The sequence below is a fragment of the Mauremys mutica genome, chromosome 23 (genome assembly GCF_020497125.1).
Source record: "Mauremys mutica isolate MM-2020 ecotype Southern chromosome 23, ASM2049712v1, whole genome shotgun sequence".
Classification (NCBI taxonomy): Eukaryota; Metazoa; Chordata; order Testudines; family Geoemydidae; genus Mauremys; species Mauremys mutica.
Window position 1 is genome coordinate 18,280,950 of NC_059094.1, and position 16,188 is coordinate 18,297,137.

At 50.7% G+C, this 16,188-nt stretch overlaps 1 protein-coding gene across 1 annotated transcript in view; it reads left to right on the top strand.

The window, feature by feature from the left end:
* Window positions 1-2,149: 2,149 nt before the first annotated feature.
* Window positions 2,150-16,188, top strand: part of LOC123355356 (protein argonaute-1) — a 44,964-nt gene continuing 30,925 nt past the window's right edge. Inside the window, exon 1 of the mRNA XM_044997719.1 lies at window positions 2,150-2,276. Coding sequence (XP_044853654.1) covers window positions 2,252-2,276 — 25 coding nt within the window. The 5' untranslated portion in view covers window positions 2,150-2,251. The remainder of the gene's footprint in view (window positions 2,277-16,188) is intronic.

The following is a 16,188-nucleotide window of genomic DNA, read 5'->3' on the forward strand; positions in this document are numbered from 1 at the left end:
CTGCACACCCAGCACTCCCTCCCCAGCCCCCCACTGCACAGCCAGCACTCCCTCCCCAGCCCCTACACACCCAGCACTCCCTCCCCCAGCCCCCCACTGCACAGCCAGCACTCCATCCCCAGCCCCCCACTGCACACCCAACACTCCCTCCCCTAGCCCCCACACTGCACACCCAGCACTCCCTCCCCAGCCCCCCACTGCACACCCAGCACTCCCTCCCCCAGCCCTCCCACTGCACAGCCAACACTCCCTCCCCCAGCCCCCCCACTGCACACCCAGCACTCCCTCCCCCAGCCCCCCACTGCACAGCACTCCCTCCCCAGCCCCCCACTGCACACACCCAGCACTCCCTCCCCCAGCCTCCCCACTGCACACCCAACACTCCCTCCCCCAGCCCCCCCACTGCACACCCAGCACTCCCTCCCCCAGCCCCCCACTGCACACCCAGCACTCCTTCCCCCAGCCCCCCCACTGCACAGCCAACACTCCCTCCCCGAGCCCCCCACTGCACACCCAGCACTCCCTCCCCCAGCCCCCCCACTGCACAGCCAACACTCCCTCCCCCAGCCCCCCCACTGCACACCCAGCACTCTCCCTCCCCCAGCCCCCCACTGCACACCCAGCACTCCCTCCCCCAGCCCCCCCACTGCACAGCCAACACTCCCTCCCCTAGCCCCCCACTGCACACCCAGCACTCCCTCCCCACGCGCCCACCTCTGCACAGCCAACACTCCCTCCCCAGCCCCAACTGCACACCCAACACTCCCTCCCCTCGCCCCCCACTGCACACCCAGCACTCCCTCCCCTAGCCCCCCACTGCACACCCAGCACTCCCTCCCCCAGCCCCCCCACTGCACACCCAGCACTCCCTCCCCAGCCCCTCCACAGCCAGCACTCCCTCCCTTAGCCCCCCCACTGCACACCCAGCACTCCCTCCCCCAGCCCCCCACTGCACACCCAGCACTCCCTCCCCTAGCCCCACACTGCACACCCAGCACTCCCTCCCCAGCCCCCCACTGCACAGCCAGCACTCCCTCCCCAGCCCCTACACACCCAGCACTCCCTCCCCCAGCCCCCCACTGCACAGCCAGCACTCCATCCCCAGCCCCCCACTGCACACCCAACACTCCCTCCCCTAGCCCCCACACTGCACACCCAGCACTCCCTCCCCAGCCCCCACTGCACACCCAGCACTCCCTCCCCCCGCCCTCCCCCTGCACAGCCAACACTCCCTCCCCCAGCCCCCCCACTGCACACCCAGCACTGCCTGCCCCAGCCCCCCACTGCACAGCACTCCCTCCCCAGCCCCCCACTGCACACCCAGCACTCCCTCCCCCAGCCTCCCCACTGCACACCCAACACTCCCTCCCCCAGCCCCCCCACTGCACACCCAGCACTCCCTCCCCCAGCCCCCCACTGCACACCCAGCACTCCCTCCCCCAGCCCCCCCACTGCACACCCAGCACTCCCTCCCCTAGCCCCCCACTGCACACCCAGCACTCCCTCCCCCAGCTCCCCACTGCACACCCAACACTCCCTCCCCCAGCCCCCCCACTGCACAGCCAACACTCCCTCCCCTAGCCCCCCACTGCACACCCAGCACTCCCTCCCCCAGCCCCCCCCCACTGCACAGCCAACACTCCCTCCCCAGCCCCCACTGCACACCCAACACTCCCTCCCCTAGCCCCCCACTGCACACCCAGCACTCCCTCCCCTAGCCCCCCACTGCACACCCAGCACTCCCTCCCCCAGCTCCCCACTGCACACCCAACACTCCCTCCCCTAGCCCCACACTGCACACCCAGCACTCCCTCCCCTAGCCCCCCACTGCACACCCAGCACTCCCTCCCCTAGCCCCCCCCCCACTGCACACCCAGCACTCCCACCCCCAGCCCCCCCACTGCACAGCCAGAACACCCCTACAGCAGTTGCTAGGAAAGCTGCCCAGCCTCGCTATGGATCCAAGATGGCGGCCCTGTGTATCCGCGCTATGGGCCCGCAGGGGGCTGCCGCGCCGCGCCGCTAGGGGGCGCTGCCCCATCTCCGCCGCCTTTGTTGGCGCTGGGGCCGGGCCGAGTGGCTCGTGCCGGCGCTGGTTGGCCGGACGGTCGCTCCTGCGCACTGGGGCCCAGGCGGGGAGGAGGCTGCCCAGAGGCTGCGGCGGCCGCAGCAGCAGCGGGAGGCGGAGGGAGCAGCGCGCCGCCCCCCGCCCGCGGTTAGCCCAGCTCGGAGCCGTGCCCGCGTGGATGGGATGGAAGCAGGACCCTCGGGAGCAGGTACCGGAGCCGGCCCTGGGCCCTGGAGGGAGAGGGGTGGGGCTGCAGTGGGGTGCTGGGGGCAGGGGAGCTGGTGCAGGGGGTGGAAGCTGTGCGATGGGGGGAGCTGGGGTGGGGGGTGCAAAGGGGCGGGGAGCTGGGGTGGGGGCTGCAGTGGGGTGCTAGGGGCAGGGAAACTGGTGCAGGGGGATGGGGCTGTGCAGTGGGGGTGATGGGGCGGGGGGTTTGTGGGGGGGAGCTGGGGTGCAAAGGGGTAGGGGAGCTGGGGTGGGGGTGCTGGGGGCAGGGAAGCTGGTGCAGGGTGGTGGGGGCTGTGCAGTGCGGGTGCTGGGGCGGGGGGTTTGTGGGGGGGAGCTGGGGTGCAAAGGGGCAGGGGAGCTGGTGCAGTGGGGGTGCTGGGGCGCGGAGTTTGTTGGGGGAGCTGGGGTGGGGGGTGCAAAGGGGCAGGGGAGCTGGGGTGGGGGCTGCAGTGGGGTGCTAGGGGCAGGGAAGCTGGTGCAGGGGGATGGGGCTGTGCAGTGGGGGTGATGGGGCGGGGGGTTTGTGGGGGGGAGCTGGGGTGCAAAGGAGCAGGGGAGCTGGGGTGGGGGTGCTGGGGGCAGGGAAGCTGGTGCAGGGGGTGGAAGCTGGGCGATGGGGGGAGCTGGGGGGGAGGGTGCAGAGGGGCAGGGGAGCTGGGGTGGGGGCTGCAGTGGGGTGCTAGGGGCAGGGAAACTGGTGCAGGGGGATGGGGCTGTGCAGTGGGGGTGCTGGGGCGGGGAGTTTGTGGGGGGGAGCTGGGGTGCAAAGGGGCAGGGGAGCTGGGGTGGGGGTGCTAGGGGCAGGGAAACTGGTGCAGGGGGATGGGGCTGTGCAGTGCGGGTGCTGGGGCGGGGGGTTTGTGGGGGGGAGCTGGGGTGCAAAGGGGCAGGGGAGCTGGTGCAGTGGGGGTGCTGGGGCGCGGAGTTTGTTGGGGGAGCTGGGGTGGGGGGTGCAAAGGGGCGGGGAGCTGGTGCTGGGGGCTGCAGTGGGGTGCTAGGGGCAGGGAAGCTGGTGCAGGGGGTGGGGGCTGTGCAGTGGGGGTGCTGGGTAGGGGAGCTAGTACAATGTGTGGGAGCTGCAATGGGGGAGGAATTGGGGATGTGGTGCAGTGGGGGAAGAGGCATAGGGGTTCTGTAGTGAGGGCTGCAGTGGGGGAGGGGCTGCACAAAATGGGAGAGGGAAATTGGTGCAATATGGGGAAGGGGTATGTGGTGTGCTGCCAAGGAAGACGGTGCAGTGGAGTTACAAAAGCAGAAGGGGAGTTTGTGCAATATGGGGTTATGGGGCTGCAGTGGAGAGAAGGAAATGGGGGAGCTGTACACGGAGACCAGGGAAGACTTTGTTTTATGGGGGCTGTACAGTGAGGATGTGAAAAGAGATGTGGGGTTGGTGCAATGTGTAGTTAGGGGGTTGCAGTGGGGGAGAGGCTGTGCGAAGGGACGGAGAAGCGGTTGATGCAGTGTGGGGTCCGGGAAGGCTGTGCTTTGGAAAGGCACTGGCTGTTGGTGCACTGGAGATGTAGGGAGGCTCCTGTGTTGAGGGCTGTGTGATTTGGGAGTGGGGGGGGGAGGTCCTGTGGTGATGGGGCCAGGAAGGCTCTGCATTGGCAGTTGTTCAGTGCTTTGTATTGTAAAATGGGGGCTCGGTGGTGGGAAGGGGGAGGACAGGGCTGCTACCTGGAGGTGTCAAGGAAGGGTGGGGAATGGGAGGTGTTGTAAGGGAGGGACCTCAGGGGGCTGAGCATTGTATGGGTGTGTGTGTGATGGGTTGTTGAGGGGGTAGCGGGGATGGGAGTGGTGGAAAGGAGAAGACCCTTTAAATAAATGAGAATACCCAACAGCTGCAGGGAGAGGAAGCATGGAAAGAGGGAGGTTTCTTGGGCTGCCCCCTAGCGAAGAAGATGGGGTGGGTGCTGCATGGAGCAGAGAGGGCTTCTGGGGGTGGGTGGGCAAGTGGACCAGGGTTGTGCAAGGGGCTGGTTGCAGAGGAAGGGGACTGTTGGGTAAGGGAGCCGCAAGCCCCATTAGGATGGTGGTGGGAGGCAGCAAGCTCCTGCAAGAGGCTGACTGGGGGGAGGGAGCCTGGGGGACTGAGGCAGCTGCAGGGGGCAGGATAAGGCGCTGTTGAGTTGAGCAGCAGGTGCATGTCCCTGCAGAGCATGATGTGTATAGATTAATCCTGCTGCTAAGGTCTTGGACTGCCAAAGACTCCTTTTATATCTCAAACCCCAGCAAATGGCTTATTTTTTCAGGATAGGGAGGGGAGGAAGAATCCCCCATTTCAACCCATCCTCCTCCCCCACTAATGCATGCAGGAGAGACGTAGGGTGAGAGGCAGCAGACGGCGCTCGACCTTGGAGCAGGAGTGCTGGTGCTCTCTTGTTTGGACACAAGGGCCAGTTGCGGCCGTTTTCTTGTGACAGAATGAAGTGGTTTCTGTCTCTGTGCTTGGGCATGCGCAAAGTCTGGGCTTCCTTTGCACGCCTGACAGCTGGAGAGGGGAGGCAGCGACTGTTGCTAAAGAGATTCATTCTAGTGCCCTCAACATTGTTTAACTGGCTGTGCTGGGGAGAAGCAATGCGAGCGGCCAACAAGGATTCTGATACTGTCCTTTCCTTGATTGCTTGATTTTCAAACTGCCTGGTCCTGCCATGCGAAACTCCCCCAAACATCATTTAAACCGCTGCTTTCGTAGCAGCGGATCATTTAATTCTTGTTAATGTGGATTCCATGGATGTCTTTATTTGATCTCAAATGTGCGACTTTAATTTCCTACAGAATATTACAGCCTAAAATAAAGGGTGGTGGGTGAAGAGAAGAAAATCAGTAGTGATGCTAGATCATTGGCTTCTGTAGGCTCTTGAAACTAAGTTGATGGCTTAATTCTGAAGTAAACTAATTTAACTTGCACGCATTGAAGCCTAAATTATAATGTGGGTGTTTTCAGTGTCACAGGGAAATAGCTCATCTGTACATTGATAACTAGAAGATACTTAACACTGACTTATTAGCATTCTCACTAGTGTGACCTCATTGTTAAAGTAGGAAGCTGGAAACCAGGACTCCTGGGTTCTGATCCTTATTTTACCAATGCTGTGTTGTGTGACCTTGGGTGAACACTTAATCTCCCTGTGCCTCTAATTTCTTATCTATAAAATAAGGATAATCGTGCCCTCTTCCCTCACACAGTGAGTCTTAAATAATGTTTAGTGCTTTGAGATCCTCAGATGGAAAAGTATGCATCAGATTAGAATTGCATTATATTGTTCATCTTGGCATGCCTTGGACTCTGCTGTATCGGGTTCAAGTCCTCTGAGTGGGGGAAGTGTGTTTGTGGACTAGACTCCACAGTTAAAGACCCTGCCGTGAATGGCTGGATCGTGGGAATGCAGAACCTTACTGGTTCTGGTCAGTTACTCATCAGTTATGGCAGGAGGCTGTGGGAACTCGGCATAAATTACAGCATGCTGCTGCTCTACGGTGGTGGCCTTTAGGTTTCCTTTCCACCACACGCTCGTGAAAAACTTAATTGGCAGGTGTTGTTACTGCTGCCGCTATTGGAGCAAAAAGGGTATCTGAGCGGCAATGTGGTTCTTAGTGACCTCAGCCACTCTAGAAGCCAATAGGAATTAAGTCCACTCGGCACCTAACCAGGATCACACCCAACATGCATGAACTTGCTACAGTTTCCACCAGTCCAGAAGCTGTGGGCTAGAACAGTGCACTGTTGGGTATGTGTTACTGATCTAGGCTCTGGACACGGCCCAGGTAGAGCAGCTATGACTGTGCATCGCTGACGGTGCCAAGCCCAGCAGCCGAGAAGCCAGTGATGGAAAAGGTCCATTTCTCTCCAGGCCCAGTGTGGGATAATAGTCCTCAGTGTCTAGTGTGAGAATGTCTGTCTGTGTCTATCCCATAAATCTAAAACGTCCGCTAAGAGGCTCTCTTGACTACCTGCCATTGTTTCTACTTGTAAAATCTGCTACTCTTCGCTCATAGAATGGATCTGAAATCTATAACTGGGTTCTGTACGCAAAGGCCACCGTGTCCATCCCTGAAAATCTTGTGTAATGACACGGAGAAGAACTGTTTTGCTTTCCATTAGTCCAATTAGACTCATCATGAGCATTTGAGCAAAGGAGCACACCACAGCAAAGGAGATGGGGGGGGAAATATCTGTATTAAAAATTATTTGTATATTTGTAATAAAGTACATTGAACTTCTAGGTGCATGCACAAAATGAACAATTTCAATGTAACCTAGCAGAAAAAAATTCTAAACACCCCCTTCTCAGTTCATCTCCCTTTCACCCCACTCTCCCTCTTTGGCTATAGCCTAAGCATCCAGATAAACCTTGCATCAAATAATACCATAATCCTAATCTTTGATTCAATAGTACAGTGTATGGAAAAACGTAATGAAGACATGTGGAACATAAGAATGAGTGGAAAGACAGCAGAGAGGAACTCGGCAGCCCTTTCTGCTTTTAAATTGCATGCAGCTAAGAGAGGAAGTTTTGGGGAAGAAGGAAACTAAACACACATGCATGGTGGTTTTAAATTCTAAACCTTGTGTTTGGCACCTTCTATATCCCTTACAAACTTCCTAAATACCGTTAAGGTTAACCGTTGGCTTTGTGTGTTAACCTCCGCAAAAACCTGCAGCTGTTTCATTCTAAGGGATTTTTTTATCTTCAGGAAACACAAATTCATGTCTGGGTATTTACTGTGTTTCTAGGACAGGATTATTTCATGCAACAAAGGCGGGAGAAGCACCTTGCCTCAAGACATAACATGTGTGATTTATCTCTAAATACTTTCTGTTGTGTAGCTACAACACCTACGAAAGCAAATGTGAGACTAATGATTAAAACGGCAGATGTTAAAAGAAATCAGGAAAATAAGCATACTGAAATTTTTCTGCAAGGATGCTCTGGTTTATAGGGTGTTTTTTTGGTAAATCACTGCTTTGTGTGTATGCTTTAATCATTTTAGCATGGAGGAAACTGGCATTTTGAGCCCAGTGTTTGGGTCTGCTCCATTGATACCTTTGCATGCTGCTACAGTAGAATCCTTAAAAAGGAGGAAATAGCGTCTCTTTGCCTAGTCCTGTATCTTTGAACACAGTAATTGAGTTTCCGAATGTTTGCAGTTTCATGTGTCTGCAGCTTAGTGGCTTCCGTGTAGACGTTCTAGATGACTATATGTGTAAAATGCTGCTGGAACAAGTGAGAGGAGCAAGGGCATCTCTTGCCTCTTCTAGACACAGAGAAGGCAGAGACCTGACACTCCTGATCCATGGCTGAAAAGACTGGATTAGCAACCCACACTGAAGATATTGTGAGAATCTTGCGAGCAGCCAGCATTCCAAAACACTGCTGGCCTTTTCCATACAGTGAGCAAATACATATTTCCATATATAGTCCCGTACTGCCTACCACAGGGTTTCCTGTACTTCTCGCTGAAGCAGCTGGTACTGGGTCACAGTCAGACAGGATACTGGACCAGATGGACTCCGGGTCTGATTCAGTCTAGCAATTCCTATATTTTCTATTTGTTATAGTGTAATCAGCCTGTATTCTGCAGTACGCTCCCCTCTGTGGAGTACAGGAATCAGATCCTAGACTAATTCACAAGTGAAAGTTACTTTAATGAATTCAGTTTCCACCTCAGCTGATAACAGAGCCAGCCTTGGAAATCAGCAAAGCCTGTCACTGTGGTGGGGCTTCTGTTTTATAAATGTCATGGCTCTAAATTTCCCACCGTCTCTGCTTCCAAGAACTCCCATGCTTCACGGCTCTCCATACTTCAAGGAGCACGACAAAGCTTTTTCCTAGTTGCTAGCAGCAAATGTGGCTTCGGGCTCTGTGGCACGAGGCATTATAGTCTGGGGCTGGGTTAAGTGTGTTGCTGTCCAGAGAGTGTGCTTTTGAAACATCTTAAAGCTTGACTGCTGTGCACAGACTCCGGAGCCAAGAGACGGGGTCTGCTTCCGCTGCTGTACAGGGGGCTGGAGATGGACCAGATATTTGAGGGACTATTTTATCTCAATGACCCTTCCCAGAATTGTAAGGCTGGTGCTGTGCATTGAGGGGTGGGAGCAAAGTAGTGGAGGCAGAGAGTGAGACATTTTCCCAGACTCGTTCCAGACATTAATCCTCTGCACGATTGCAAAGAATGAGATTGTTAACTTTGCTTGAAGCTTATAATCATTATTATTTTATTGGTAGTCTGATAGCGCTTAGCAGCCAAGTGCTGGGAGCTGTACAAACATAACACAAAGATGACCTCTGTCCAAAAGGGTTTCCAGTCTTTAGATCCGAGATGACAGATGGATGCAACAAACAGATGGGGAGCACAAGGGAACAAGGCTGGAGTCGCAGCGTCTTGTACTCATCTGTCATGTCACAAAACCGTTCTCTCTTTTTAAGTTAACTCAGCAGGTGTCATAAAATCATTCACCAGATTTAGTTTCATTAGAACCATGCTAAACTCCTTAAAATCCACCCCAAAAAATTGGTGGTATCTCCCCAGCTTGGTTTTTATTAGCAGGTGCTGTATTATGAAGTCTCATATTACTAAAAAGGATTTGTACAAAATACACTGCATTATGTTTTCTAGCAGTCTGTGAAATATTAAACCTAAACTCAAATAAAATGAGCAAAGTACACCTTATGGTGCATTTGCTTTCCATTTCACTCACTAAATTGCTAATTTGCAAAACCCAGTGACTCTCAAGGAGTTTCCCAGTTGTGAACAGAGCTTGGCAAGGGTCTAGGGTGTCTCACATAAGTTTGCAACCACACTAGTGCAGACAAGATGCAGGGCTGTGCAGACAAAGGGTGGGTGATGTTTTTAATTTGGCAGTTCCAATTTAGACACTTCTGATTTCCCAGTTAAAAGCCAAGATCCTGACACAGCGTAACAATGTGCTTTACAGTTTAAGGCTTTCTGTGCAGTGTCTACAAAGAGCTAAATTGCTTTCAGAAGTAAATACCATAGTAAAACAGATTAGTGCCTATTTCTGCACATTTCTTGGACACAGCTACCGAAACCCGGGCCAGAAGCAATACTTGGGTGGCTGGACAGTTCAGTTTTCCCCCCAGAAGGCTGGCCCTGGAGCATGCTGACAGGTTTAATGCTTTGAATCGGTGTTTTCAGTCTGAGCTCTCTGCCTGCCATGGGGTCATATTCTAATTATATTCAGTTTAGTGTTGAACCAAAAAGCCACTACAGCCAATATTAACCTAATTGCATTTAAAGTAACTTGTGTGATAGAGAATTAATGTTAGACAGTGAGTGCAAATTTGTGGATTTGCAGAGATTAGGTAAAGGAAAGTTTGTTTTTTTTCATAAATCTATACTCTGCATATATTTTTCTTCTGTCCCCTGTATCAAATAATGTCTTCCTCTGTGCATTTAAAGATGTTAGCTTGGAGGTGGGAAGTGTATTACCTACTATTAATTAGTTTTAGACTGGAAATAAGGCACACATTTTTAACAAGGAGAGAGAGTAACTATTGCGACAATTTACCAAGGGTTGTGGTGGATTCTCCATCATTGATAATTTTCAGATCAAGGTTGGATCTGTTTCTAAAAGATCGGCTCTAGGTATTATTGTGAGGAAGTTCCTTGGCCTGTTTTATACAAGAGGTCCGACTACATGATCACAATGGTTCCTTCTGGCCTTGGCATCTATGAATGTGCACTCACCAGGGTAGACTAGACAGGAGTGGTGGCAACAGGCTTTTATTTAGTTTGGAAAGAGAAAATCCTTAATCCAGAAACAGAAGGGAAAATTATCTTCTACTTTTAAAATTAAAATCTCTTCAAGTGAACTTAAGAGCACAGAAACCTCTTTGCATATGATGTGTAGCCTTTTATAGCAAATGGTACTGCATAGTTGTAATTAGCTATTTAGTAGTAGCAGATACTAAATTTTGCTATTTTAAGTCCATTTGCTGCATTAGGGAAAACAAGACACTCAAGAAAACAGGTGCTGGTGATTTTCTCGCAGAGTTAAATTTTGATCATATGCTTGAGAATAAACATGAGGGGACTGTGGATGAAGCTGTGGTTCTGCTGTGACTTTTTTTGCGAGTGAGCTGGTAAACTGACAAGGAAGTCTGAGCAAATCCTTCTCACCCAGCAAATGTTTTAATGGGATGGATTGTCTAGCAGGTTCTGAGATCTTAGTTTGGGTAATGCAGGAAGAAGAATTGTATTGAATTAATAGAAATGTCCTGGAAATAGAGGTCAATATTTTCTTTTAATTTTGCTTGGCTCCGTGCAAAAGAGAAATACAGCCCTTGTCTCCTCAAAATTAATAGACGACTATCTTGTTCTGTGCAGGCTATTGTTGACTCCCCCCGCCTGAATATATTGTCCTTCATCCAGTGTTGCCACTTGCTCTCTGGCTTTTTATGAGACGTTTCATTGAACTGATTCAGGGTGGAAGATCTTTCAGGGTTTTTAAAGTGAGCGTGGGGTAGCGGTGATTAATGGCCTTTCTCTGCTTATTAACACACCACTTAGTGACATCCAAATGTGTCCCCTCAAGGCTTTTGTAACACAACTGTTTTTCCCTCAAAACTCATTTATAATTTTCTCAGATTCCTAACTTTATTTTTCAGGATCAGGGTGTGTGCGTGGGGAGATTATCATACAAACTCTGCTCTGTAAAGAAACTTCTTTTTGTGTCTGTCCAATTCCAGTGGCCCGCTTTTTCTTTTCTTTTTTCTTTCTTTTTTTTGTTTGTTTTGAATAGAGCATTTGGAGAGGATTTAAATTGACATGTTAATTTCATGCCCTCCTAAACATTACCGGTTCTCACCCATCAGGCAGCTGTTGGTCAATTGGTTGTGTGTTTGCCAGCTGTTACGCTAAATATATAAACAAAGTGTATTTCAGCACTAATAACCCCACATGGATTTTTACCTTGACTCCTGTTGCACACACACAACCCTTCCTAAAAGAGCTGGTTAGTTCACAAGGGGCTGTTTTTTCATGTGTGAGAGTCTCTAGCGAGGGGGTTCTGGTGCGAAGTTATCAGAGCTCTCCCATCGCACCTCTATCTTAATGGCTCTGAGGCACTGCTTTTGTGTGTGAAAGTCTGTGATTCCTCCCAGTCTGCTGAATTTATAATGGCAGGCAGATTTCATACTGCTCACTGAATGCATTGTACTCCAGCAAAAACACTGGGCCTCGGCGCTCTCATTTACATGACAAAATGGGAGTTTATGCAGTTTTACCATGGAGAGATGAGGTATGTGGAGAGAACCCCCTGTCTCTAGGCAGACGGTCACTCCTAACAAGCTTCCCTCTTCCAGGGCAAAACTTACACATTCCCATGCAGATGCCCCCTTCCTGGCTGGTCTTAACCATTTGTATTTGCTGTTTCTCATACTGGGGGGCAGGAGGGGGGCGGCGGCGGCAGTGGCTTTGCATCTTGTTCAGCTGCCCTGCACACTTGCACAGTGATGGCTCTGAAAGGGGGGGAGAAAGAAACGTAGCAAGTGTAAATCCTGTGAGCAGATGAGACACAGGCCCACATGAAAATGAAGCTCGTGCAGGCTGCAGATGCTCAGCACGTCCCAAGGTACGGCCCACCAATTGCACCAATATTCATGCCCAAATACTGTCGCTGGCCAGAGATGCCTTAGCTATTGGTTTAATGGCGTTCTCTTCATCTAGACCTGGGTTTGTTTATGCTGGAGGTTGCTCCCAAGCCTGGGTGGTACTGGGATTCCTACCCAGGTGGTGCCCCCAGACCCTGCTCATGGGCCCTGACTAGCCAGCAAGTGTTTAATAAAAGCAGCTGTCTGGCGATTTGCTCTTCATATGCCACTTTAAACCCCTGAATTTCCAGCTGACACTCTGGCTGCCATGGCGTAGAATAACAGTTCACTAGTTATGATGCTGGGCACTGTACAGACATAATGAATGACAGCAGCGTTTCACCTGTAGATCTCAAAGTACTTTGGAAAGGAAAATAATTATCCCTGTTTTGCTGAAGTGGCACAACGAGGGGTGGGAGGTGACTTGCCAACAGTCACATGGCAGCTTAGTGCCAGCACTGGGAGCAGAATTTAAGTTTTCAGACTCCCAGTCACCTGGAGTACACTGTCTCCAAAGGAGGGGATTTCTGTTCTCTGAAGGACAGCTGCTTAGCCTGAATAACAGCTTGAGCCTTGCTCTCTAGTCTGGGGCGATGGATGCCTTCTCTGACGTGTAGGGTTGCTCAAATAGCTTCTGCGCTGAGTCTGAGGGCTTGTCTACACTATGCTTAGAGCGCTGCAGCTGCGTCCCTGGAGCGCTTAGTGAAGACACTGCTTATGCCGTCATCATGACTACTCCATCTCCCTGAGATGGTAGCTGTGTTGGCAGGAGAAGCCCTCCTGTCAACATCGTGCTTTCTACACCTGTGGTTAGGTCGGTATAATGGGCATGGACTTTCCACACCCCTGAGCGACTTCGTTATACCACTATCAGTTGGTAGTGTAGACCAGGTCCAAGGATCTGAATGTCCTCACGTCTGCCAGAAGAGTCTCATAGACTAGCTTTCTCCTCTTATGAAATCCCTCCTTTCCAACTCACTGTCACGGTGCTAGTTTTTGGATATCATCTCTCCAGCAACGATGTCGAACCTAATGATGTTGCGGTCTCCGTTGCTTAGTGGCTCAAGCTATAATTCTTAAGCCAAATCCTGTTGTCACTTAGAACTAACTGCTTAATCTGTGGCATTAATTCACGGCCTTAATTAATTATGAGGCTCAATAATCATAAAGCATTTTGAGGTCCTTGGATGAAAGGCTTTGTAAATGCAGAGTCTTATTTATTAGCCAGTCGATATGGCATTAGGCTTGCAGGGCCCTGACACCACGGGAGTGTTGAGAGCCATTTTTAGCTCTTGCATTGCTTTTTCTTCGTAATGAGAAGGCTCCTCTTCCACAGAGGTGCAAGGTTTGTTTTTATCACAAAAGCAACAGCTATCATTAACTTCAGGGGCAGCTGCAGATTGGGTAACTGGCAGAGTGGGTCACAGGTGGCCAGTGGGGAAACGGGGAGAAGGAAGGTGCTGGAAAGGGTGGTGCTTGGGAAGAGATAACATTTTGGTTCTTTTGTCCCTTGTTCACAGCTGCAGTGTATTGATTTCATTTTGCTCTTCAAATCTCTGAACCAGAGCTGCACCAGCAGCACCGTGTGGGATCTGATGTAGCGTGTGTTGTCTGGCCATTTGCTTTGGCTCCCTTGTGGATGTGAAGCTCTGCTTTTGTTCTTTCATCTCCTGCAGGACAGACTTCTCAATAGCTCTCATCACCTTAGGAACTGGTTTGTTGTCGGGATTCCAAGCAATGCACGTGTTGCCCATCTCTAGCTCTGGGCCTGCACTTTCAAAAGTTGCTTTCATCCAGAGTTCCTCTCTCAGAACCATGAAGTGGATTGACTTTGGGGTCACTCTATAACAGTGGTTCTCACCCTTCTTTCATTTGTGGATCCCTAAAAATATTGAATGGAGGTGCAGACCCCTTTGGACATCTTAGACATAGTTGGTGGACCCTCAGGGGTCCATGAACCACATGTTGAAAACAGCATTTCGTGGACCTCCAGGGGTCTGTGGACCACTGCTCTATTACACTTGGAGACAAGATTCCTGAGTCTCTTTTGCAGCTCTGCCACTGACTTGCAGAGTGGCATTGGGCAAGTCACTTCCCATTCTGTGCCTCAGTTTCCCCACATGTAAAATGAGGGTAATGCCTACCTCATGGGAAGAGGTTGGTAAGGCTTGATTCATGGTTGTAAAATGCTCTGAGATGCTCAGATGACAAGTGCCAAAGGAAGGTAAAGTGTTAATCAGTAGAAGTTACGTTCTTTCCCTACAGAGACTATCATTGGTACAGATGGATTGCCAGAGATGCATATTAGGAATTGCAAACTATGGCATGTACTTTTTAAAGAAATGCCTTAGCATAGTTTAATAATTTCCTGGAAGGGAACTGCAGGAGAATTGTCTTCCCCCCTGGAAGTTTTGCAAAAGTTGTTAGCAACGAAAGTAAGAGAGCAGGGAAGTGTGAGTTTAAAATCAGATTAGATGGGACTGTCGGGCTTCATTGTCCGCAGATAACTGTTGTTTGTAGAAGTCAGCAATTGCAGGGAAGTTACCCTATTACAGAACTTGCACTGCTATATGGGAGTAGGATTCCTGGGTTCTGTTCCTTGTTCTCCTGCTCATTCATCAGACTTCTCTGAGCCACAGTTTTCTGCCTGTAAAATGGAAATACATTCCTCCTGCAACGTAATTTGTAAAGTTAAAGTTGCTTGGATGAAAATGCAAAGTGTATTTAGTACAGTATTTGCAAAGGTGTTACATGTGTATTTATGAAAATTACAGCACTTCTGTGCAATATTAAAATGAGTATCTGGAGACGATTGTGATCCCTTAAGATTAACATGATAATTTAGTATGTGAGTACCTGGAAAGTAAAGGGCCCTTGTTAGAATTATGGACTGCATTGGCATGTGGATTTTTTTTTAAATCAAACCATTTGTAAAGATGTATGCAAATTAAAAATTAGATTCCATTGCACATTTGAGAAGCGAATTTGAAATTCACATTGCTCTGCCTACTTATTCTGCTGCCGATATTTTCAACCTTGAATTGAAACTTGGATTTAAATAGGACCTGAGACTGGCTGTCAGTGAATATGAGCAAAGGGGTAGGGAGCAGAGACTGGACCTAAGAGCATCACCTAAGTCAGAGCACCATGTCCTAAGGATCTGGAATTGGAATGGCAGCTCCAGCTCTCTGTGACCAGTTGACATAGACACCAGTTGATCATGCAGATTGAGAGCTCTGACCATCCTATGCAACACAGTCCCTTACACCTGGCCCAGCTGGCTACAGACCTGACGAGACTGCAGGAAACAGATGGGGAAGCAGGGGTCGAGGCTGCTGGGTGAAGATTAGCCAAGTGGGAAGGCGGTGAGAGGAGTAGGCAGGATCTGTGGCTGCAGCCCCTTGGGGGTGGGGGATGGCCGGGGGGGGGGGGGGGGGATATCTGTTGCTGACATTGCTTCATGTAATATTTTATAGCCATACCAGAGTCCAGGGATGCCATCAGCTTAGAAACCACCTTTTTCTTCTAGGGTTCCATACTGCCTCCCCATCATTAGAGTATCTGGGCACTGTCCATGTAAAATCAACAGCAATAGCAAAGTCAGGTGTGAACTTCATGGGGTCTCTAGCATTTCTCCCTCTATGGGGTTAAAATGCTGCTTGGAGTTGGGATTTGGTTTGGGAGACGTGGCATCATTTTTAGATTTTTATTAAATTCCTTTTTTGGCTGGTAGAGGCTTTGGGGTAGGAAGGAGATTCTTTTTATACCCACTGTTGCTTTTTAAATAATTTTTCTACATAAGAGATTTCCTGCTTTTCCCAAATAGCTCCCTTCTAGGGGTGACCGGAAACCCCTGGGAGGATGTATGGCAAAGCACTCTACCTTCACACCACCACCTTTAAACTTCTCCACTAGCTACCAGGTTGGCAGCATCCAAATAAATCAGTCTGTAATTGTGGCAAAAATATGCCTAAATGTGATTTCTTCCACCACGCAGAGTTACTGCATGTGGCTGCGTTCTTACCTAGCGTCTAGTGGAGAAGATACAAACCTCAAGGTAAAAAAACTGGCAAGGTCAGAGAGTGTCACCTGAACAGTAGCCCCTGAGCTGCACAGGTTGAGCTAGCTAGTCATGTTGTATCCTGGCCAGGAAATCTATGCCAGTAGTTTCATCCATTATACAGTAAACTTGCATGTCTTGGTTTTTTTCACTGGGGAGTGCTGCTCATCTGGTTAATACCGTCTCCTAACACAGCCCCCTCCCTCACTTATTAG